The sequence below is a fragment of the Ovis canadensis genome, chromosome 1 (genome assembly GCF_042477335.2).
Source record: "Ovis canadensis isolate MfBH-ARS-UI-01 breed Bighorn chromosome 1, ARS-UI_OviCan_v2, whole genome shotgun sequence".
Lineage (NCBI taxonomy): Eukaryota > Metazoa > Chordata > Mammalia > Artiodactyla > Bovidae > Ovis > Ovis canadensis.
The window spans coordinates 29,961,922-29,986,806 of NC_091245.1; the positions used below are offsets into that span (position 1 = coordinate 29,961,922).

At 50.3% G+C, this 24,885-nt stretch overlaps 1 protein-coding gene across 1 annotated transcript in view; it reads left to right on the forward strand.

Annotated features, from left to right (window-relative positions):
* CIMAP2 (ciliary microtubule associated protein 2) overlaps positions 1–24,885 on the forward strand; it is a 40,394-nt gene that overhangs the window by 961 nt on the left and 14,548 nt on the right. Inside the window, exons 2-10 of the mRNA XM_069576511.1 lie at positions 4,041–4,192; positions 6,294–6,381; positions 6,835–6,999; positions 7,190–7,312; positions 13,222–13,359; positions 13,493–13,636; positions 15,333–15,494; positions 16,529–16,654; positions 19,065–19,198. Of these exons, the coding sequence (XP_069432612.1) occupies positions 4,041–4,192; positions 6,294–6,381; positions 6,835–6,999; positions 7,190–7,312; positions 13,222–13,359; positions 13,493–13,636; positions 15,333–15,494; positions 16,529–16,654; positions 19,065–19,198 (1,232 nt within the window). The remainder of the gene's footprint in view (positions 1–4,040; positions 4,193–6,293; positions 6,382–6,834; positions 7,000–7,189; positions 7,313–13,221; positions 13,360–13,492; positions 13,637–15,332; positions 15,495–16,528; positions 16,655–19,064; positions 19,199–24,885) is intronic.

Sequence of the window (24,885 nt, forward strand, 5' to 3'; positions counted from 1 at the left end):
CTCTAGATTATTTCACACTTTATTCTTCTCTCATCTGTGACATGAGGGTGATACTCCCTCCCCAGGACCAGGGTAGATGTCTGGGTAAACTTGGTAAATGTCACTCTGGATAGCTACCAGCTCCCACTCATTCTGCACTCTGGGTTTTCTTGCTCTTGCCAGTGTTCCCCCCAGGCCTGGCATCAGCCCCTGTCCTCTAATAGAAGGGCTGTGCTCCCTGCCTCAAAGCTGCTAGTCCTCCAGAACTTGGATTTTTCAGGTCTGAACTTCTGAGTTCCTCCCACCCTTCATTTCATCTGGGGCTGGGCTCCTAAGACCCTGTTACTTTATCTTCATGAAAAAAACCGATCAGCATTTTCAGAAGAGGAAATAGAGCCAATTTGTAAACTTGGAAAAAAAATATTTGACTTGAGCAATAAAATGGCAAATTAAAACAGCATTCTGGAGATATTTTTCACCCATAATTTAAAATGTGAAATTTAATGATCTTAATGAAAAGTTGTTACTATAAATTGCTGGTGATCATGAGGTGAAATGTGGGTTGGGTTCCTGACCTGCTTGGGAAGATCAAAGATGGATTCCTGGGGTATGTGACTTTTTCCCCTTTTTTCATTGTCATAAAATTACCATTTTAACCATTACATAAAATTTACCATTTTAACCATTTTTAACTGTACAGTCAGTAGCACTAAGTACAGTCACATTGTGCAACCATCACTACCATCCACCTCCAGAACTTTTTCATCTTCCCAAACTGAAACTTTGATTCCATTAACAGCTCCCTATACCAGCTTCCCCAAGCCTAGCAACCATCATTCTAGTTTCTATGAATTTGACTACTTTATGTACCTCATTTGAGTAGAATAATAATAAAATATTTACCCTTTCGTGTCTGGCTTATTTTACTGAGCATAATTCAGGGTTCATCCATGTTGTAACTGTGTCAAAATTACCTTCCTTTTAAAATCTGAATCATATTCCTTTGTATGTATATATTACATTTTGTTTATCCACTTGTCCATCAATGGCTATTTGGGTGGTTTCCACATTTTAGCTCTTGGGAATAACGCTGCTATGATCATGGGTGCACGAATATCTTTTTGAGTCCTGATTTCACTTCTTTTGGGTATATGCCCAGAAGTGAAATTGCTAGGTCATATGGTAATTCTATGTTTATTTTTCAGAAAAGCTGCTATACTTTTTTTTGCTCATGGAGCTTCATCATTTTATATTCTCACCAACAATGCACGAAGGTTTCAGTTTCTCTATATCCTCACCAACATTTGTACTTTGTTTCTGTTTTTGCTTGTTTATTTTATAATGGCCATTCTAATTGGTGGCTTTGACATTGGATCTGACTCTGAGAAGATGAATAGGAGGTGAATGGGGAGGGTAGTTTGCTGGTGCGTTTCAACAGCAGAAAAGGCACATGAAAAGGCTAGAGCTCTGCCAGGGCCGGGTATGCCTAGGGACAGAGCAGCCCCATATGGCTGAGATTTACAGAGCATGGGAAAGAGATGGCAGCGGATGAGGACTGAAGGCAGCAGCCACAGCCCCATCTCAGAGGCCTGAATCCTCTGGCTCAGAAGCTTGACTTACTTTGTTGACATAACATATGGCACCCCGAGGATGGGTTAGAAACTCTAGCACAGTTTACTTATGAGCTTCGTATCTACTGTGTGATGCTCACTAGATGTGACCAGGACAAGTTACTCTCTCTGGCTGATCCTCAGTTTCCTCTTCTGTTCCATATGGGTTGAAGAGGATTGCGATAGTACCTACAAGAGAGTTAATTGCTGTCATCAGGAAAGTTCTATGATGGGGATGCTTTGGGCTGACTGGAGCCAGCTGCCTTGCTGCACAGCTGACTCACTCTGGCCTGCTCTGGCCTGCCTGGCAGCCAGAACTCCCAGCCCAATGGACCTTGGCTTATATCCTGTGGCTTCTCCTCCATGAGTCCCAGAGCCAAGGTGCTTATGCTGGGAGAGAAAGAAAGCAACCCCAGGAAGCCTGGGCCCAAGAACCCCTGAGCAGCCCTGGGTCTGGTTGTAGGGCCTCCCCAGCTCATAGAATGTGGTAGTGGACACAGCCACTTGTCACTCACTCCTCAAAACAGCCCCTCCAGAATGTTGCAGTCACATGTCACAGACAAGGAAATTGAAGCCAGAGTAACTTGTCCAAGGCCACCAGCCTGGAAGCAGCAGGGCTAGGATTTGAATCTGATTCTCTGAGGACTTATGCATTCCTGGGAAGTTGGATTAGATTCATTGATTTGTTCACTAGTCATTCAAAAAATATTTGCTGAGCATATTCCATGTGCCACATACTGCACCAGCGTGAATGACACACAGTCTCTGCCCCTGGGCCTTCTGTAAGGTCCCTTTCCAAGGGCTAGGAATGACCTCTTATTATGCTTCTGCTATGAAGCGTACCTAAACGGCTCATTTAATCTTTATAGCAGTCTGGAGACACAGAGATTACTGGCTTTATTTTAAAGGTAAGAAAGGTGAGAATCAGAGGAGGAAGTGACTTGCTCAAGATTGCACATTGGGAAGGGGCAAAGTCAATGCTTGGATGACCTGGGGTGGCTGTCCTGTGTGTGTTCCCGAGTACTGATGCCTCCGACCTTCAGCTCAGCAGGGCAGCATGGATGCTCCAGGTGCTGTGGTCATGTGCCTGCCCAGCGTGGGGCCTGTGAGTCCAGCTCATGGCTTAAATGCTATATTGGGATGGCAAAAGGGTGTTGGGTGGGGCCTGGGAGGAGACCCACTGATCTGGTAATCCACTTCCACCACAGACTGGATGCAGGACCCCTAGGAAAGTTCTGTTTCTGGTTTCAGTCTTGTTTTCATCAAATGGTGTAAGACTCTTTGCCCTGCCTTAGCCTAAAACCCTTGGAAGGATCAAAGGCGATCACAGGAGATGATTTTAGACAGTCTGTAGCATGACCCCAGGCCCTGGTGTTGAGAGGAGAGAGCTGATCATGCCTTATGGGGGGCACATAACCTCAGTTCTTTCCTTTACCAAGCAAGATATACACACTCTTTAATGTTGAGTTTGAAATTCTTCTCCTCCAGGAAGAAATTCTTCTCCTCCTCCCCCTTCCCCAACCTACCCACCACCAGCAGTCTGGGTCAGTCTTCCCTGTCTTCTGGACCTGCTCCCACAGTGCAGTCATCGTTTCCCTCCACTAGACTGTCTGAGAAGGGGCCTCCTCTGGGTCCCAGGCACCGTGCACACTGTCTGCCCAGAGTGGGCGTCATGGTGGGGGTAGGGCGGGTAGCTGGGGGAGGAACAGAGTCCTGACTCCATCCTTGCAGCACCTCCCCCACCACCGATCTCATTCCTACCTTCCACGTTCTGGCTCCCCTTGCCTGTTCCCTCTTTCTCCTTCTCTCCACAGAGTGGAGAAGGAATGGGATGCCCTTTGCCTAAGTCAAGACCTCCCTGTGGGTCTCACTGGTCCCACCAGCATAAGGTGAACATTAAGAAGCCTTTAGCTCTCCACCAGGCCCCGTGCAGGGTGCTGGCATAAAGCAAGAAATCAGAATCAGTTCCTCAATTTATGGGGCTTCCCTGATGGCTCAGATGGTAAAGCGTTTGCCTGCAACGCGGGAGATCAGGGTTCCATCCCTGGGTCGGGAAGATTCCCCTGGAGAAGGAAATGGTAAACCACTCCAGTATTCTTGCCTGGAAAATTCCGTGGACGGAGGAGCCTGGTAGGCTACAGTCCATGGGGTCGCAAAGAATCGGACACGACTGAGCGACTTCACTTTCTTTCTTTCCTCAACAAATGACTCTAAAACCCTACCAAATGGCATCCATATTAACCACCATGAGGGGCCATTAAATCTGCCGGGCTCGCTTGGGGGAAGGATATCTGGCAAGGCAGCAGTGAAAATGTGCAGAGCCCAGTGGAAAAGTCGAGAACCTCGCGGGCGTGCCTGCCCGGGCGCTGCGCTGCGCGAGCAAAGACGCAACACACACAGCACACGGGTTCTGGCGGATCACAAATCACAAGGCCTGGGTTGCCATGGCAGCGGCGGCTGTGGTCGGCGGCCAGCTCGCGAGGCTGGCGCCGCAGAGGAGTCCCACGGCCCGAGTCCTGCGAGGACTTCGCCGCGAGGGGGCAGGCTAGCATCATGGCCACCAAGTGGTTCACCGGCGCGCCCTTCGGGGTGCAGAGCCACAGGTGGGGTGGGGTCGGGGCGGGGGGGGGGCGGGGGGGGCGGGAAAGAGGGCCTGTGACTGGAGGGCCTATGAAAGAGGGCTGGAGCCTGGGGACAGGGAGCGGAAAGTGGGGAGGGCTGGCAGTCAGGGGTGGGCGGGCGGGACTGTATATCCGCCTCCGGGCTCTGCGTTTCCCTGCCCAGAGTCCTTTAATTATCCTACTAAGTTGTTTAAAATCATTTCTGAAGGACCTACTATGTGCTGCTCAGAGAGGCCAAGTGGCCTGTCCCATAGTAGGTCACTCAGCCCAAAAGTCGTGCGTAGAATTTCAGCCCAGGTGTCTTCATTCATATGTGTGATATATGTTGGGTATCAGTTTGCAACCCCATGGACTGCAGCACACCAGTCTTCCCTGTCCATCACCAACTCCCAAGCTTACTCAAACTCATGTCCATGGAGTCACTGATGCCATCTAACCATCTCATCCTCTGTTGTCTTCTCCTCCTGCCTTCAGTCTTTCCCAGCATCAGGGTCTTTTCCAACGAGTCAGTTCTTCACATCAGGTGGCCAAAGTATCAGAGTTTCAGCTTCAGCATCAGTCCTTCCAATAAATTTGAATATTCAGGACTGATTTCCTATAGGATGGACTGCTTGGATCTCCTTGCAGTCCAAAGGACTCACAAGAGTCTTCTCCAACACCACAGCTCAAAAACATCAATTCTTAGGCACTTAGCTTTTTTTTATAGTCCAACTCTCCCATCCATACATGACTACTGGAAAAACCATAGCTTTGACTAGGAGGACCTTTGTTGACAAAGTAATGTCTCTGCTTTTGAATATGCTATCTAGGTTGGTCATAACTTTCCTTCCAAGGAGTAAGCGTCTTTTAATTTCATGGCTGCAATCACCATCTGCAGTGATTTTGGATCCCAGAAAAAAAATTCTGACACTGTTTCCACTGTTTCTCCATCTATTTCCCATGAAGTGATGGGACCGGATGCCATGCTCTTAGTTTTCTGAATGTTGAGTTTTAAGCCAACTTTTTTACTCTCCTCTTTCACTTTCATTAAGAGGCTCTTTAGTTCTTCTTCACTTTCTGCTATAAGGGTGGTGTCATCTGCATATCTAAGGTTATTGATATTTCTCCTGGCAGTCTTGATTCCAGCTTGTGCTTCATCCAGCCCAGTGTTCCTCATGATGTACTCTGCATGTAAGTTAAATAAGCAGGGTGACAATATACAGCCTTGATGTACTCCTTTCCTGATTTGTAACCAGTCTGTTGTTCCATGTCCAGTTCTAACTGTTGCTCCTTGACCTGCATACAGATTTCTCAGGAGCATCTTGGTATATATATATATATATCTTAGGTATACCATATATATATATATATACAGTGTGCATATATACACACTGTGCTGTGCTTAGTGGCTCAGTGGTGTCCAGTTCTTTGCAACCCCATGAACAGTAGCCTGCCCAGGCTTCTCTGTCCAGAGGATTTCCCAGGCAAGAGTGCTGGAGTGGGTTGCCATTTTCTTCTCCAGTGGATCTTCCTGACCCAGGGATGGAACATGCATCTCCTGCGTTGACAGGTAGATTCCTTACTACCACAGCACTTGGGAAGCCCCATCTGTATCTATGTTTATATCTATATCTCTATATAAATGTCACCTACTATGTGCCAGGCTCAGTTCTAGCATCTGGGAATGAAACTGAACAAAACAGCAAAACCCTTGCTCATGAGCTTGCCTTCTTAGGGAGAGGTGGCTGGAGTGGATAATAAGCAAAAAAGAAAGAAAACTATATAAAGTGTTAGATAGTGATAAGGGCTATGGAAAAACAGACAGTGGGGGGGAGGAGCTGGCAGGTGCTGGAAGGGGGGTGGGGTTGCACTGAGAAGGTGACTTTTGAGTAAAGGTCCTCAGCAGGGGGTAGGTGATCAGACTAGGGTGGAGTCTAGGGAGAGGGAACAGAAGTACAAAGGCCACGAGGAGGCAGCAGCCCTGTTCATCTCATCTTTCATGGGCCAGCTCCAAAGTCACCTCCCCTGGGATGCTAACTCTCCTGCCCCCTAGAACGTCCCTCATCAGGAATGGGTGCCTTTCAATGGGTGTCTGTCCTCCCAGGTTTGATGTCTCCGCTGTTTATCCCAACCAGAAGAAGTTAAGCACCTTCACGGAAGCTCCATACTCCAGGGTCTACTCTGTGGATGTGGTGAGTTTGCCCAGCTTCCTGACTCTCCCACGTGGTCTGGGCACTGTCCCTGTGAGTCCCCCACCATGGCAGATGAGTTCAGCTGTGGAAGGGGCATGCCTCATACCCCTTGGTGTGCTCAGTCCACAACTCAGGGCTTGGCTCAGAGCTGGGCTCTCAAGGTGTCTGATAAACACAAGACTGTAGTGAAAAGAGTGTGGTTTGGAACTACAGAGACAGTGGGTTCCACTGGCAGCTTTTGCACAGACTGGCCATGGGCCCTCTCTGAAGTGCAAGGGGGCTAGTGACAGGGGATGTCAGGGTCACAGCTTGAGTGCCAGGCTGGGGGCTGCAGGAGGGGCCCCACAGGCATTGCCTGTCCATTCTCAGGTCAGGGTGACAGCAGGCAAGGACTTGCTCTATGGCTGGACTGGCGGGTGCGCCTGGCCCTGTTCTGACTCCATTCTGGCTCAGTCCCACATAGGACCTGGGACCTATGGCTTTAAGGAGACCTGCTTCAGCAACAAGAAACTGAAGAAAGAGGTGGGCACAGGCTGGGCCAAGGCCCAGGAAGCCACTCGGCTGACCCAGCTGCCCCACTTCCAGTACCAGGCCATCATGAAAGAGAAGCGGCAGCAGGTGAGGCCCCTGGGGCCCCATCCCGCCCCATCCCAGGCACCGGGTCCTCCTGTGCAGCCCTAGGGCAGCCTGCAGTGTCCTTCCACGCCCAGGTAGAGCTCATCCTTTAAGGAACACACCACACCCTGGGCTCCTGCCCACATAGACACGGGTGTAAAGTTCTTACCTCTTCTCTGTTCTCTTGGGGCAGAAGGAAAAGCTGGGGCCTGGCTCCTACAACTTCAAAGACTTCCTAGAAGAGCTGCAGTCAAAACCAGGCAGCACTCGTGGGCTGCTCAGCTCTGGGGAGATTCGCTTCCGAGGACTCATTGGGGTAGGTGTTCTCATACTGGAGTGGGAGCCCTCCCACTCTCTCCTCTGGAGCATGCCCCTGGCTGCGGCTGGAAGCACCCTTTCACCTGTGGGCTCCTCGCCAGGCTTGGCTAGGCTCTCCTCTGAGACCCCACAGCCCCTCTGCTTCCAGTGCCACCTCTTTGAGCCCACTGGCTGTCGTAGGGTCCTATTGTCTCCCCCACCAGACCAGGAGCTCCCTGATGGCAAGAAAGGGTCTGGTTCATCTTTGAGTCACCAACACAAAGCCAAGTACACAGTAGGCAGGCAGCAAACATCCATCTACAGCCATCTACCCAGCAAATAATGATGGAGCGCCCTCTAGTGCCGCACACTGTTCTAGGCCCTGGGGTTCCAGCAGTGACAATGACAAGGTCCGGGCCCTCATGGAGCTGTGGTCCTAGTGGTGGCAACAACAGTACAAAGAAGCAAATCACATATGATCTGAGCCATGAGGAAAAATGAGACAGGGAGGGATACGAGTGGTGGAGGTGCCATTTATAGGGTAGTCAGGTCTTCCCTGCTAAGTCGCTTCAGTCGTGTCCGACTCTGTGCGACCCCATAGACGGCAGCCCACCAGGCTCCCCCGTCCCTGGGATTCTCCAGGCAAGAACACTGGAGTGTCCACTGGAGGAGTGGGTTGCCATTTCCTTCTCCAATGAATGGAAGTGAAAAGTAAAAGGGAAGTCACTCAATTGTGCCCGACTCTTCGCAACTCCATGGACTGCAGCCTACCAGGCTCCTCCATCCATGGGATTTTCCAGGCAAGAGTACTGGAGTGGGGTGCCATTCCCTGACTACCCTATAAATGGCACCTGGCACCCCACTCCAGTACTCTTGCCTGGAAAATCCCATGGACGGAGGAGCCTGGTGGGTTGCAGTCCATAGGGTTGCGAAGAGTTGGACACAACTGAGCGACTTCACTTTCACTTTTCACTTTCATGCATTGGAGAAGGAAATGGCAACCCACTCCAGTGTTCTTGCCTGGAGAATCCCAGGGACGGGGGAGCCTGGTGAGCTGCTGTCTATGGGGTCACACAGAGTCGGACACGACTGAAGTGACTTAGCAGCAGCAGCAGCAGGAAAGACCTCTGGAAGGAGGTGGCATTTGAGCCAAATCTGTGTAGGTGAGCAATGGAGACTCATGGAATCTGTGAGTCAGGGTGGAGGAGGCAAGAGCAGAGGGGTGAGGACCCAGACATGAGGACCTTTGACAAGGTGGAGGCCTCAGGTTTGATTCCAGGTGCTGTTGGAGGACAGTGGAGAAGGGTTTTGATGTTGGTGGGGGGTGGCTGATGACACACTTATGGGGGTGGGGTTGGAGGCATTCAGATAGGAGGTGATGGTGGTAAGAGTTGGGGCGGCAGGAGGCCTGTGTGCTGTCGTGTGGGTGGGGATGGTCATCTCATGGGGGAGGACACTGGATGGGCACTGCCTCTATAAGGCAGCAAGGGCAAAGATGGGGTGACACGCACACTGCCAGCACTGCCCCTCCCCAGCCCCCATGCTGCGCTGGACACCCCACCCTCCTCGCTCCTCAGTGTGCCATGAGCTCTCAGCACGGGGGCTTTGCTCCTGCTCTTCCTCTACCGGAAGTGCTGTTCTTCCTCCAGCAGCCCCTTCACCTAAGGACTCCCTCCACCCCCCTCAGCTCTGACCTGAGGTCTGACCTGATCCTGTGAGATGCCACCCTGTCCCAGGAGCCCCGATTGTGGCTGTGTTCAGTGTGTCTTTCTCCCAGAGCACAGCAGCCCCTGAGGGTGGACACATCTGCCCGGTTGATTGATTGCAGAATTTCCCGGTCCTCGCAGCACCTGGCACATAGTAGGCACGAGGTAGGGCTTTGTGGACTAAGGGCACACCTGCCTGCTAAGTACCCATTCTCTGAAACACTCTTGATTTTTTTTTTTTTTATAACCACTCCAGACCAGCCCTCGGAGGCTCAGAGAGGATAAACGTCTTGCCCCAGTGGGCCAAGCAGGCATGGAGAGGGGATGTCCAACCACAAAGGCAGGGCCTTTCCTCCACACTTCTCCACTGTGAAAACTCCTATGGAGCCTAGAGATTATTCGTTGCCCCGTTCAGGGGATGTACGCATGCGTCCTCAGGTGCAGAAGCTGTAACTGCCCTGTAGGGAGAGGGGTTGTCTGGAGGCACGGGAAAATGAGTCATTACCTTCAAATCTAAAGTAATAATAGCCGACACTTAACACAGCACTTGACACGCGCCAGGCACCATTCTAGTGTACTAATTAATGCAGTCCTCACAGCAACCTGTGAAGCAGGCACTGTCATCTCCTCTTTACAGACAGAGAGGTTAAGTGACTGCCCTCGACCACAGAGCTACTCAGTGGCAGAGGCAGGATTGAATCCAAGGTATCCACGCATAACCACCGCACTTGACTCACTTGCGTTGTCCCTTGACGATATGTGGAGGACAGGTCTGATGTCAGAGCCCAGCCCTGTTGAAGGCAGAGGATTTGGGGGAACGAATCAGATGCTAGCTGTTTCCTCCTGTGCCCTGGTCCTCAACACTGGGGCTGCTGGGAGGGCTGGCTGAGCAGGTGAAGGTCCCATGGCCTGTCCCTCCCTTTTGGCTGTCTCTCCTCCCCTCTGGTCCTCTATCTGCTGCTGCAGTAACTCACTAGGCCCTGCGGGATTTCTCTGAGCTGCCCTCCTGGGCTCAGGGCCAGACAGTGAGTTTCAAGGAGAGGGCACTGAGCAGGGGGAGCTCACATCCAAGGCCTGCTTTTCTCACTGTCATCTTGCTGTGAGTCCTGGACTGGGGACCTCCTGTGCCTTCTCTGGCCTCTGGTCCCTGCAGTCGTACCCCCACTGCTGGTGGGACAGGCCTACAGATGCCACCTGTGCAGGCTGCTGACTTGCCCATGGGGGCCTCCCCAGTGCCAGTGTCAAAGCCCTGGGTGCCTGCTTGAGGGCCTGTGAACCCTTCCCCAGAGAGGATGGGGCTGATGAACCACACCCTGCAAAGTCAACGCCTTCTCTGCTGGCCTGGGATCTGCCTCCATCCCCCTCCTAGTATGCTCTGCCTTCCCTGGGCTATGGGGACACCTAGATTCCCAGCTTTGGAGTCCCTTCCTCAGTTTCTCTCCTCGGCTCCTCTTTCCCAGGCCCCACCCTCCCATCACCTTCTTCTTTTTTTTTCCTCCCTTGAGACAGCATCGTAGTTGTTTTTTATTTATTTATCTTTGCTGTGCACCTTCTTAAGCACCCCCCATACCTCAGAATCAAGTCTGGACACCCTGCTCGGCTTTCAGGGCCATCCCACTCTCTTCTAGCATACCTCTCCCGTTGTCTCAAAGGTGCTCTTCCTGCCCCCTCTACCTGGGGGACCTGTCCCTCCCCCTTCATCTTCTGGGATCCTTCTCCTTCTTCAAGGTCCAGCTGAAAAAAATTACAAGTGACAATTTCTCCATTCCCACACACCTCTCCCCCCAGAATTAATCACTCCTGCTTGAGGGTCCCCAAAGGTCTGAAACATTCTAGCTGAAATCAAGGGTGTTTACACCAGCCCACACATGTTACTGCACCTCTGATCCTGAAGGGTCGAAGGGAGAGGTGACGCTTTGTTGACAGAGTGTCAGCACTGGGCACTTCTTGGCCTCTGAAGTTCCCTGAGCAGCTGCTCTTGCTCCTTTGTTATGACCCTCACGTCTAAGTTCTCCCCAGAGGTCATGATGCTCACTGTCTGGGAAACAGTAGAGGATCAGAAAGATCACACATGGATTTAGAAGTTAAAACCTTTGCACTGGCGTTAGTGGTAAAGAACTCACCTCCCAGTGCTGGAGATGTAAGAGGCCTGGGTTTGATCCCTGGGTCGGGAAGATCCCCTGGAGAAAGAAATGACAACCCACTCCAGTATTCTTGCCTTAGACAGGAAGAGTGGCAGGAACAGCACTCCCCACTTCCAGCAAGGGCAGGATAAGGCTCTTTGTGGTAGATGGGGACACTGAGGCTAGCCACGCAGCTGGAAGAGGCAGAGCCAGGGTTTGAACCCCAGAACGCTATCTGGCTTCACCACTAGTCCCTTCTTGTCTGCACCAAGGGACTGGTAGTCTGGTGGGCTACAGTCCGTGGGGTCATACAGAGGTCAGACACTACTGCAGCGACTCAGCACGCACTCATGCCCCTTTCCAGAGGGGGGACCTTGGACACAAGGTTTCCCTCTCAGACTCAGTTTCCCCATCTGTTAATTTCAGTGGCACTGATCTGATCTCGTCAGGTTGCCTCTAGGGCCAAGATGTTAAGGCTTGTAAATCACCTAGTACTTGATGCCAGGACCCACCTTCCTACTTTGGGGCTTTTCTCCCGAACATACCTGGAAACCCTGGGCCCTGGAAGCAGGCAAGGTGCAGTCTTGCTCCTCTGAGGGTGAACAAATCTGATGCCCACTGCGGCCTGACTGTCCCGGCAGAGCTCCCTGTCCTCTCTGCCTGGCCTGGTTCTGGGCTGCTCTCCGGGAGGTTCCAGGGGCTGGAGGGAGGCAGGGCTGAGCCATCATCTGTGGAGCAGCAGCGACTCTGTGTGGCTTAAAGATGCAGCGCAGCAGCAAACATCCTGCCAGATCTTTACCCAAGACGGCCCCTCTCCCACCCACCCACCCACCCATCTCCCCACCCACCCTGCAGGGCGGCTCTCCTCATTACACCCAGAAAGGCCATACCTCTGACCCTGGCAGTTGTTGCAGCCAGAGTCATTCCGATCCAGATGGTCATTCCAGCCACAGTTCTAATCCTCCCTTACCTCTTTCTCCACCCACTTCCCATTGCCCCAACCCCCTCTGTCAAGATAGCCACCCCACTCTGACTACCAGATGTTGGCACATGCTATGGGCTGAGAATGTGCAAGAGGCTCTAAAGACATTATTTCCTTTCATTTTCATTACCCTTGAAGAAAGTACTACGTCCCTGTGCTTACAATATGAACCATGAGGCTAAGGAGGATCTTTAAGTGGCATGCCAAAGATCACTCAGCTAGGAAGCAGCGGGGCCAGGATTCGAACCTGGGACTCCAGATACCTCCAGATCACAGCACTGTTCACAGAACAGTGGAAAACCCATTTGTGTAAATGCAGGCTACGACACAGGGGTGTGTATAATGGATGGGATTTCTGAGATCACCAAAGCAAGCAGCTGTCTGGGGGGATCGGGGAAGGATGGCTTCATTCTCAGGAGAGATGACATTTGACCTGGCTTTGCAGGACTAGAATCTTCCAAGGTCAAAAAGACAGGAAGAGTGGCAGTAACGGCACAAGCAAGCAAAGGCAGGGAGTTTGGCAGAATGCGTATGTTTGGGGACCAGCAAGAACCTCACTTTAGCTGAAGTGTCAGACCTAGGAAGGGAGCTGTGAGGGATAAGTGGACAGACTAGTGGGGCCCCAGGGCAGAATCTGAACTTTTTTGTTTCTTTTTTTTTTGGCTGTGCTGAGTCTCTGCTGTGTGCAGGCTCTCTCTAGCTGTGGTGTTCAGGCCTCTCACTGCAGCGGCTTCTCTTGCTGTGGAGCACAGGCTCCAGGAGCACAGGCGTCAGTAGTTGCAGCCCAAGCCTTCAGCAGTTGTGGTGCACGGACTTAGTTGCTCCGCAGCATGGGGGATCTTCTGGGACCAGGGATGGAGCCCGTGTCCCCTGCATTGGCAGGTGAATTCTCACCCACTGTGCCACTATGGAAGTCTTGGGAATCTGAATTTTGGAACTGAAGTCCTAAGCGGTGGCAGAGGCTCGCAGGCCGCAGCGCTGTGTGTTTCTGGAGGGCAGTTAACATGCAGGGTCTCTGAAAACCCCGTTCCCCTCTGGGGGGGCGTCTCTTCCTCAGTTGCACACAGTAGCCCAAGGAGTGGGACTAACGGCCTTTGTATCCCTCCCCCACCCGCAGAACTACTATCCAGGGCCTGGAAATTATGGGGAGAAGGGCAACCCATTCACGAAGCTGGAGGAGAGTGCCTGGAACCGGTCTCACTCTGAGGGCCTCATGTGCAGGATGGCCAACAAGCCGCCCCCCTTGGCTCATCAGGTATCCCCCTCACCTGGCCAGGCCTCACCCAGCTTCCTGTGCAGCCCTGGGTGGGGGGAGTCCCAGGGCAGATGGGGAACCTGAGGCCCCCAAGAGGGTGATGTACCTGTAGGGATTGTCCTCTGTGTTCCAGGGGAGTGGTCTGGCACCGGGCACTTACACCTTTAAAAGTGGCATTGAAATGTTCCTGGCAAAAATCACAGGCACCCGTGGCCCCTACGACATTTTCTCTGGTGACCGAAGCAAGCCCCAGCCTTACGGACATTACTCTGTGCAGGTTTGTACCCAGAACGGGCTGTGCCTTCCCCAGCAGGAAGACCAGCCTCGCTCATCCACAGCAACTTGTGTGCCAGGCTCTGCGAGGGGGAGGTAGGGGAACACGGGACCCTTCCCATATCCTGCTCACTCCCTACCCCCAGCAAGGGAGGGATAAGGCTCTTTGTGCTAGATGGGGAGATTGAGGCTAGCCACGTAGCTGGAAGAGGCAGAGCTGGGATTTGAACCCCAGGACGCTGTCTGGCTTCACCACCAGTCCCTTCTTGTTTGCACCAGCATGAACTACGGAGGAGCTGCAAGTGGCCACTGTGCCAGGCCTGGAAGGGACACGGGCCACCAGGCCTGCTGAGACCTGGATGGTGCAGCCTGAGTGTCCTGCTGTTTTGCAAACACTTCTGGCTACTGCAGACCCAGCTAAGCTGTCTGGGTTAGTGGCAGAGAACTGGAGGGCCAAGAGGAGAAACTGAGGTAGAATTTTAGCTTGGTGCAGCCATTTCCTGCACCCACCAAGATCCTGTTATGTGATTCCCTAACACCCTGGGCTTTGCTTTCATAGCAACTAGGAGAATCTGCCCACACTGCAGGAGACACGGCTTCTATCCCTGGGTTGGGAAGATCCTCTAGAGAAGGGAATGGCAACCCCCTTCAGTATTCTGGCCTGGAGAATTCCATGGACAGAGGAGCCTGGCGGGTTACAGTCTATGGGATCACAAAGAGTTGAACACGACTAAGCAACTAACACTTTCACTTTATCTAACTCCCTGTTACGCATGTAACTCATGTCTGCCTTGGTCCAGGTAATTGTTTAGCTGCAGGGGAACCTCCCCTGTGGTACTTACATTTTAATGCAGAAAGAAACACAATCACAAGTGAAAACTAGGCAGAGTGTTAGCAGGAGGTGGACCCTATGATCGAGGCATCAGGAGCGCTAGGACATGAGGGGTGGTGGTGACATGCTGAAATACTCTTGGCCCAGCCCTGCAACCTCGCTTCTCCCTGTGGCCTCCCAGTCCTCCTCATGACCAGCTGATAAGGTGTCCTGCTCAGCATAGCAGGGTCCTTGGACCCTCCTCAGGCCCTACAGCCAAAGCCCAGTCCACAGGATAAGAGTTTGTGTTATCAAAAAAATAGGCATTTTCAAGAGCAATTTTAGGTTCACAGCAAAACTGAGCAGAAAGTACAGGTTCTCATATGTCCCCTGTACCCGCTACATGCATGGCCCCCTACTATCAGTAATCCACACCAGAGGGGAATATTTGTTACAGTCAATGAATCTACATGGACACAATATCACCCTAAGTCCATAGCTTATATTAGGGTTCACTCTTGGTGTTGTATGTTCTATGGGTTTGGATAAATGTATAATAACATGTATCCACCGTTACAGTGTCATACAGAGTAGTTTCATTGTCCCAAGAATCGTGAGTGTTCCTTCATCACACTGGTTTCTATGTATTTGGACTATCGCTTCTGCTTAGAATAAATGCCAGTAAATGTCCACGAAACAAGTGGAAGAAGAAGTAGATAAGGCAAGCTGGGCTGCAGGGTGTAGCACATAGGAGGGGCTGTTAGAGACTCCCACCCCCCAGCCCCGCCACCGGCTGGACCCCCGGCTTGTCTCTGTGGGGAGGGTCTGGAAACACAGACTTTGCTTTTCTTGGCATAACAGATCTCTTTTATCCCCCTCTGTTTCTCAGAAAAAAAGACCCAGGGAACTGACGAATTTCCAGAGCTTCGTGGAGGAACTTAACCTGCATCACAATAAGAGGCGTGGAGTTTTTTCAACAGTTCCTCGAAACCCGAAAACCCCTACAGAAAGAATCTACTGGACCACCCTTAGCCAGTGCCCCCGAAAACTAGTCAGTGTCCCCCCTGTGGCCTTCCTTCCCTCTTTTCTTGGAAGGGGACTCCCTATGCAGAGGCAGGGTGGGATGGAGGTGGCTATTTCAGGGGAAAGCCCAGGTTTGGGTGCCGGACTCACCTAGTTCCCAATCCTGGTCTGGTACTCACTGGTCTCAGTGGGTCAGTCTCTCTCACTCTCTGAGCCTTGGTTTACACACTTGTCCCGTGAGTGTGACCAGGTGGCTGTGAGAATTCAATGAGGTTAGTACTAGAGTCTCTAGCGTGGAGCCTGGCACCCGGGAAATGCTCAGCGGGCATTTCTGCCCCTCTCTCCCCTGCAGAGAGGACGAGGGGAAAACTAGAGGTGGACTGAGTGTAAGAAGCACACCCCTGTTCCGTTCAGAGGAGTGGTGGGCTCCTCTCTGAGGGCTCAGCAGCCAGTGACCTGAGTAGCTTCTGGACTTTAGGTGACCCCCAAGCATGGTCTGCCCCCCATAGATCGCTGAGGGCTTGGGAAGGTGAGGGGGTGGAGAGGAATGAGCAGGGTACCAATACTTCCTGAATGCCTGCTCTGGGCCAGGCACCTTTCAGTCTCCTTGAGGAAGGGATTGTCTTTTGCATTTCATGATAGAAAACTGAGGCCCAGAGATCAGAAGGGATTTGCCCTAGGCCCCCAGCAAAGGGGAAAAGGAGCCGGGAGTGGAGCCCCGCTCAAGTAGCTCCAAAGTCTGAGTGGCTTCCGCTCCCCAGGCTGGGTTCTGGAACACCTCTCTGGACCTTGCCAGACCCAGAGGGCCCCTGCTCCTGGGAACCTGGAAGAGGTGTCAGGCTGATAGGCAGGGACAGAGCAGGTAGCAGGGGTCATGAGGGCACCGCAGGGCCCCTTCACCCCTAGAGGAGGGGCTCCAGGTGAGTTGGGGGTAGCTGGGTGCCTCCTAGTGTTCTTGGCTCCAGGCGCAGGGCTGCCAGGTAGGTGAGGTCACCTGCGCTGGCCCCAGGCTGACCACCGCCAGCCCTCTCCAGCCTCCTGGCCTTCATTCCTCACTCCTAGGCTACATCTGGTCCCGGTACATGGCTTCCTCCAGAGAAGGAGTGCAAGCGCACCAACCAGCCTCCCTTCCTGCTATCCTCCAAGCGGACAGGCATGAAGGTCTACCAGATGATCATGGGAAACTGGGTGAGTAGGTGTTTGTAGGGGACACACGGTGAGGGGCAGGGAACCCTCTCCAGGCAGCTCTGGAAACTGATGCTCCGAGGGAGTGGATCCCACCTGCTTTTCCCACCAGGTGGGTGACTAACACCTACCTGGACTGTCTCATTGCTCTAAGGCTGTGGTTTTTCAAACTTGGGCGGGCATTGGCATCACCTGGAGGGCTTCCTAAAACAGAGATGGCTGAGCTGCAAACCAGAGCTTCTGATTCAGTAAGCCTGGAGCGGGGCCTGGGAACATGCATTTCTAATGAGTTCTCAGGCCATGCTGAGAGTGCTTGTTCCAGGGACCAGATGGAGAACCTCTGTGCTAGTGGACATCACCCAGAACCATCACACTCTTATTTTCCAGGGGAATGCTCCCTCCATTCTCTTTGTGTTTGTCCTGGGGCCTCAGGGATACCTGAGGGAGTTGGCCCATTTCTTGTCTCTGGTGAAGCAAGGACCCTTCTGACCCCTCCCCTCCCCACCAGTGGCAGCTGTCCCCACGTGTAAGATGTCATCTTTGGTTTGTTGGTGTTCTTGTAAGACAGCCAGGCTCTCGAGTCCGTGTGTCTGCCTTCTTCATTTGCTAGATGGCATTGGGTGTTCTGTTTCTCATTTCTGCCCTTACTTTCCAAGCCCACCTTTTCCTGCGGTCTGATAACCATAAAGAAATGAGGAGTCCCAAATGAGTGATGTGTCACAAAATGGACTCATCATGCAGTGGTCCCCCAGAGGGCTGAAGAACGTTTTCAGCACCCCAGGGCCCCACCCCCCCCTCCACCCTCTGTCCCCCACAGGTGGTTCCTGTCCTGACTTCCATTAGCACAGGTTAGTTTTGCCTGTTTCCAAACAGCTGGGTATATTTTTAAATCAGTCAAGGTTTTTTAATAGACAAACTAATAGTGCAAACTATAATTTCCTCTGAATATAAATGTATGCACATTTTTCCAATAAATTACCTATCACTTATCACAAACGGCAACGAGGACCTTAGAGCCGTGTTAGAAAAATGTCTAGCGGGAATTTAACAATCTCACGTGCTCTCAAGAGAACACTGTCCGTTTCACATTAGGGTCACAAACTCCAAAAAGACTGGGGGAGTGGGAGTGAGGAGTGGGCCAGAGTGGGAAACACAGGGGCCAGTACCCAGGTGATGAACAGAAATAAAGCTCTCGAGGAAACCAAAATCAGACGCATTATTACAGTTTAGGACAAAGAAAAGCCTATGGTTTTAGAAAACAAGAAACAAAAAAACACACAACCCAGGGCTCCTCTGGCCCAGAACAGCTTCCTGAAACTGACATGGTTGCTGCTCTGGCTTGGCTGGCACCCCGCCCTGCCCCTCCGCTCTCTGCAGCTGTGTATTTTTAAGTTGTGTATTTCTCCAGGTTTCCCTGGGAACATCTTGCTTGGAATGTGCCTTCCCACTAAGCTCCCCCTGCCCCATCTTGCATCCCCAGACCCCAACTCTCCCCCTTCCACTCCGCCTTTTCATCTCCCAGTGATATCTTGGCCCCTCGTGTGCCTGTACCCCCTGCCCTTTTCTGTTCTTGTGAGGTCGAGCCAGTCAAGCCCCCACAGTCTTCCTTTTCTCACCTCCAGCCTGCACCTCCTACAAGGGGGAGGGTCTTCACTTGGAGACCCAGTCTGACCTTGGTCCAGATTCTATACAGAGGGCGGGTTCCTGTCCTGCCTTCCTCCTGCCCCCACCAGTCACAATGGACAGGCAACGTCTCCCCTCTGAACCTCTCCACGAGGGCTTCTTATACCTACAACCCAGGTTTCTGGGTGGGATGGGGTATTAACTTCCTATATAAGGTAGCAAAGCTGCCATAACAAAGTATCACAAACCAGATGGCTTGAAACAACAGAAATTTACCCTCTCACAGTTCTGGGAGCCAGAAGTCTGAAATCCAGGTATCGACAGAACCACATTTCCTCTGAAACCTGTAAAGGAGATCCTTCCTGCCCTGTTTCTAGCTGCTGGTGGTGGCTGGTGATGCTTGGAACTGCTTGGCTTGTAAATACCTTGCTGCAGCCCCTGCCTCCATGTTGAATGGCCATCTCCCCACTCATAAGACCTCACAAAAACAGAATAGGGCAGGGGATACAGGCACACGGGGGCCAAGATATCACTGCTTATGAGGACACTGGTCACATTGGAGGAAGGACCCACCCTACTCCAGTAGGAGCTCATCTTAACTGGTAACACCTGTAGCTATTTCCAGATGAGCTCACACTCTGAGGTCCTGGGGGTTAGGACTCCACCTGTCTCTTTGGGGAACATAGTTCAATCTGTAACAAATGGAATAGGGAGACAGGGGAGGCTGGAGATCGAGTCTCTGGGCCAGGCATCCAGCTTGCTAATGTCTTGCCTCCTCTCTCTGGTGCAGAACCCTGTAGGGGTGGGTCGCTACCTCAACACCCAGATGTTGGAGACAAAGGACTGTCGGCAGCGATACCGGTCCCTGTTCATGGGTGGATCCAAGCGCTACCCCTCCGACCCAGTCCGGGAGATGATCATGCAGTGAGTGTCGCTGGAGCTCCAGCAGAGGGGCCAGGGCCCGGAGGGGCTTGCTCTGGGCTGGGCAGGGGTGTGCTCATGCTTGCTTCCCATGGGAACGCAGCTGCTGTCCCTAGGGCCAGCCCAACAGCTGCGGCAGTGGAGAGTTGAGATCGCGGCTCTGATGCGTGCTGGCTGTGGGAGGTAGGGCACCTCAATCAACCTCTCTGAGCCTCATTTCCCTCAGCTGTCAAGTGAGTGGAGGACTGTGAGATACTCTGTCCATAGCTGGTGGTAAGGAGAAAAGGAACTTGACGGACACCGACTCCCTCACCCACAACCCACACAGTCTAGGATTGCCTTGAGTGCCGTCACCATGGGGCATCTATTTCTTGGTGTTGAAAACGGGGTTGGAAAAACTCATCTCAGGAAGTAGGGAAACCTAAGAAAAAATATGCATGAAATACCATGGCTAACTGTAAAACTGCCTGGGAATTTTAGCTGCCTCCATGTTTTACTTACCTAAGATGCCATGCCACCAGTTGCCATGTAATCTCAATTTCAGAAATGTTAAACGGTGAATAAACATGAACTTTAGAATTGGAAATTCCATTGCTGGAAACTCTGGTGAGGGCATAAAGACCATATTCCGTGGGACCAGATCTCTCAGGGAAAACCAGCTTTTGTATATAGATATATATGTGTCTTTAATCAAAGTGCACCTATGTCTTCCTTTTTGATTGACTCCCATGCTTTTATGGCTTCCTTAGAAAGGATAATGGGAGGTGACATTGTTGATAGACTGCATGCCTGAAAAAGATTGTTTTTCCGCCCTGCACAGCTGATCAATAGTTTGGTTGGAAATAACATTTTCAGTTCAGTTCAGTCGCTCAGTCGTGTCTAACTCTTTGTGACCCCATGAATCGCAGCATGCCAGGCCTCCCTATCCATCACCAACACCCAGAGTTCACCCAAACTCACGTCCATCGAGTCGGTGATGCCATCCAGCCATCTCATCCTCTGTCGTCCCCTTCTCCTCCTGCCCCCAATCCCTCCCAGCATCAGAGTCTTTTCCAATGAGTCAGCTCTTTGTGTGAGGTGGCCAAAGTACTGGAGTTTCAGCTTTAGCATCATTCCTTCCAAAGAACACCCAGCACTGATCTCCTTTAGGATGGACTGGTTGGATCTCCTTGCAGTCCAAGGGACTCTCAAGAGTCTTCTCCAACACCACAATTCAAAAGCATCAATTCTTTGGCATTCAGCTTTCTTCACAGTCCAACTCTCACATCCATACATGACCACTGGAAAAACCATAGCCTTGACTAGACGGACTTCCCTGGTGGCTCAGATGGTAAAGCATCTGTCTACAATGCGGGAGACCTGGGTTCGATCCCTGTGTCGGGAAGATCTGCTGGAGAAGGAAATGGCAATCCACTCCAGTACTATTGCCTGGAAAATCCCATGAACAGAAGAGCCTGGTAGGCTACAGTCCATGGGGTCGCAAAGAGTCGGACACGACTGAGCGACTTCACTTGACTAGATGGACATTTGTTGGCAAAGTAATATCTCTCCTTTTGAATATGCTATCTAGGTTGGTCATTACTTTCCTTCCAAGGAGTAAGCATCTTTCAATTTCATGGCTGCAGTCACCATCTGCAGTGATTTTGGAGCCCCAAAAAATAAAGTCTGACAGTTTCCACTGTTTCCCCATCTTTTTGCCATGAAGTGATGGGACCAGATGCCATGATCTTCGTTTTCTGAATGTTGAGCTTTAAGCCAACTTTTTCACTCTCGTCTTTCACTTTCATCAAGAGGCTTTTTAGTTCCTCTTCACTTTCTGCCATAAGGGTGGTGTCATCTGCATATCTGAGGTGATTGATATTTCTCCCGGCAATCTTGATTCCAGCTTGTGCTTCTTCCAGCCCAGCATTTCTCATGATGTACTCTGCATATAAGTTAAATAAGCAGGGTGACAATATACAGCCTTGACATACTCCTTTTCCTATTTGGAACCAGTCTGTTGGTCCATGTCCAGTTCTAACTGTTGCTTCCTGACCTGCGTATAGGTTTCTCAAAAGGCAGGTCAGGTGGTCTGATATTCCCATCTCTTTCAGAATTTTCCACAGTTTATTGTGATCCACACAGTCAAAGGCTTTGGCGTAGTCAATAAAGCAGAAATAGATGTTTTTCTGGAACTCTCTTGCTTATTCGATGATCCAGTGGATGTTAGCAATTTGATCTCTGGTTCCTCTGCCTTTTCTAAAACCAGCTTGAACATCTGGAAGTTCACAGTTCATGTATTGCTGAAGCCTGGCTTGGAGAATTTTGAGCATTACTTTACTAGCATGTGAGATGAGTGCAATTGTGCGGTAGTTTGAGCATTCTTTGGCATTGCCTTTCTTTGAGATTGGAATGAAAATGGACCTTTTCCAGTCCTGTGGCCACTGCTGAGTTTTCCAAATTTGCTGGCATATTGAGTGCAGCACTTTCACAGCATCATCTTTCAGGATTTGAAATAGCTTAACTGGAATTCCTCACTTCCACCAGCTTTGTTCATAGTGATGCTTCCTAAGGCCCACTTGACTTCACATTCCAGAATGTCTGGCTCTAGGTGAGTGATCACACCATTCTGATTATCTTGGTCATGAAGGTCTTTTTTGTACAGTTCTTTTGTGTATTCTTGCCACCTCTTCTTAATATCTTCTGCTTCGGTTAGGTCCATACCATTTCTGTCCTTTATCGAACCCATCTTTGCATGAAATGTTCCCTTGGTATCTCTAATTTTCTTAAAGAGATCTCTAGTCTTTCCCATTCTGTTCTTTTCCTCTATTTCTTTGCATTGATCACTGAAGAAGGCTTTCTTATCTCTTCTTGGTATTCTTTGGAACTTTACATTCAGATGCTTATATCTTTCCTTTTCTCCTTTGCTTTTTGCTTCTCTTCTTTTCACAGCTATTTGTAAGCCCTCCCCAGACAGCCATTTTGCCTTTTTGCATTTCTTTTCCATGGAGATGGTCTTGATCCCTGTCTCCTGTACAATGTCACGAACCTCCGTCCGTAGTTCATCAGGCACTCTATCTATCAGATCTAGTCCCTTAAATCTATTTCTCACTTCCACTGTATAATCATAAGGGATTTGATTTAGGATATACCTGAATGGTCTAGTGATTTTCCCTACTTTCTTCAATTTAAGTCTGAATTTGGCAATAAGGAGTTTATGATCCAAGCCACAGTCAGCTCCCACAGTCTTGTTTTTGCTGACTGTATAGAGCTTCTCCATCTTTGACTGCAAAGAATATATTCAATCTGATTTCGATGTTAACCATCTGGTGATGTCCATGTGTAGAGTCTTCTCTTGTGTTGTTGGAAGAGGGTGTTTGCTATGACCAGTGCATTCTCTTGGCAAAACTCTATTAGCCTTTGCCCTGCTTCATTCCGTATTCCAAGGTCAAATTTGCCTGTTACTCCAGGTGTTTCTTTACTTCCTACTTTTGCATTCCAGTCCCCTATAATGAAAAGGACATCTTTTTGGGGTGTTAGTTCTAAAAGGTTTTGTAGGTCTTCATAGAACCGTTCAACTTCAGTTTCTTCAGCGTTAGTGGTTGGGGCATAGACTTGGATTACTGTGATATTGAATGGTTTGCCTTGGAAATGAACAGAGATCATTCTGTCATTTTTGAGATTGCATCCAAGTACTGCATTTTGGACTCTTTTGTTGGCCATGATGGCTACTCCATTTCTTCTAAGGGATTCCTGCCTGCAGTAGTAGATATAATGGTCATCTGAGTTATATTCACCCTCTCCAGTCCATTTTAGTTTGCTGATTCCTACGATGTTCACTCTTGCCATCTCCTGTTTGACCACTTCCAATTTGCCTTGATTCATGGACCTGACATTCCAGGTTCCTATGCAATATTGCTCTTTACAGCATCAGACCTTGCTTCTATCACCAGTCACATCCACAACTGGGTATTGTTTTTGCCTTGGCTCCGTCTGTTCATTCTTTCTGGAATTATTTCTCCACTGATCTCCAGTAGCCTATTGGGCACCAACTGACCTGGGGAGTTCCTCTTTCAGTATCCTATCATTTTACCTTTTCATACTGTTCATGGGGTTCTCAAGGCAAGAATGCTGAAGTGGTTTGCCATTCCCTTCTCCAGTGGACCACATTCTGTCAGACCTCTCCACCATGACCTGCCCGTCTTGGGTGGCCCCACATGGCATGGCTTAGTTTCATTCAGTTAGACAAGGCTGTGGGGCTTCCCTGGTGGTTCAGCTGGTAAAGAATCCACCTGCAATGTGGGAGACCTGGGTTCGATCCCTGGGTTGGGGAGATCCCCTGGAGAAGGAAAAGGCTACCCACTGCAGTATTCTGGCCTGGAGAATTCCATGGGCTATACAGTCCATGGGGTCGCAAAGAGTCGGACACGACTGAGCAACTTTCGCTTTCAGACAAGGCTGTGGTCCTAGTGTAATTAGATTGTCTAGTTTTCTGTGATTATGATTTCAGTGTGTCTGCCCTCTGATGCCCTCTCGAAACACCTTCCATCTTACTTGGATGAGGGGTATCTCCTCACCGCCACCCCTCCTGACCTTGAACGTGGAGTAATAAAATTTTAGTTGGAAATCATTTTACCTGAGAATTTTGAAGGCTTTGCTCCATTGCCTTCGACCTTCAAGTGTGGTTGTTAAGAATTTCAATGCCATCTTGGTTTTCCTGTCCTTTGTAGGCAACCAGTACCTTCCTATCTGGAAGTTTGTAGGATCCTCTTTCTGTCTCTCTGTCCCTTGTGTACTGAAATTTCATGATAACAGGTCTGAAAAAAGTGTGAAAGTGCTAGTTATTCAGTTATGTCCGACTCTTTGTGATCCCATGGACTGTAGCCCGCCAGGCTCCTCTATCCATGGAATTCTCCCGGCAAGAATACTGGAGTGGGTAGCCATTCCCTTCTCCAGAGGAGCTTCCCAACCCAGGGACTGAACCCAGGTCTCCTGCATTGCAGGCAGATTCTTTACCTTTTGAGCCACCAGGGAAGTATTAGATGTTGGGTCTAGTGTGAGTTTATTTTCATCCATTGTTTTGGGTCCTTGATGCGTTCCTTCCTTCTGGAAACTTAGGACCTTCTATTCTGGGAAAATTTTTTGTGTTTTTGTCTTTGGTGATTTCCTGTCTTCTGTGTTCTCTCCCCTCTTTTTTTAATGAATTGTAGACATTCTGGCTTGATGCTCTATTCTTCTTTTTTCCTTGTTTCTTATTTCTGCCTTTTTTTTTTAAATAACATTTCAGACCCTGCTATTGCCTTTTGAAATTTTGAATCTCATCTTTTAAGTTTCCGAGGGTTCTTTTGCAGTGTAGATTGCATTTTTTATCTTCTGCTAGCCCCTGGTTCTGCATGCAGGGTGTTCTTTCATTTAAGGACGACAATGACAGTCTTCTTTGCTTTTCCTTTTGCTCCCTGCATTGTCTCCACTTCTTCCCAGTTCCCCTTTTTTCTTTCACTTGTTCATATTTGAGAAGAAAGCACTAAGAAATGCTATGGGTCTGGGTAGGGCTTCACTGGGAGTGAAGATGGGGATCTGGTCATTTCATTGGGAGACTCTAAAGTCAATATTTCTAGGCATTTTCAGTGGCACCTTTTAGCTTCTCTAGATAAGAATCCTATATCCTGGCGGGTAGGGATGGTGGTGAATGTGATTGCTGGTGTTTAGGG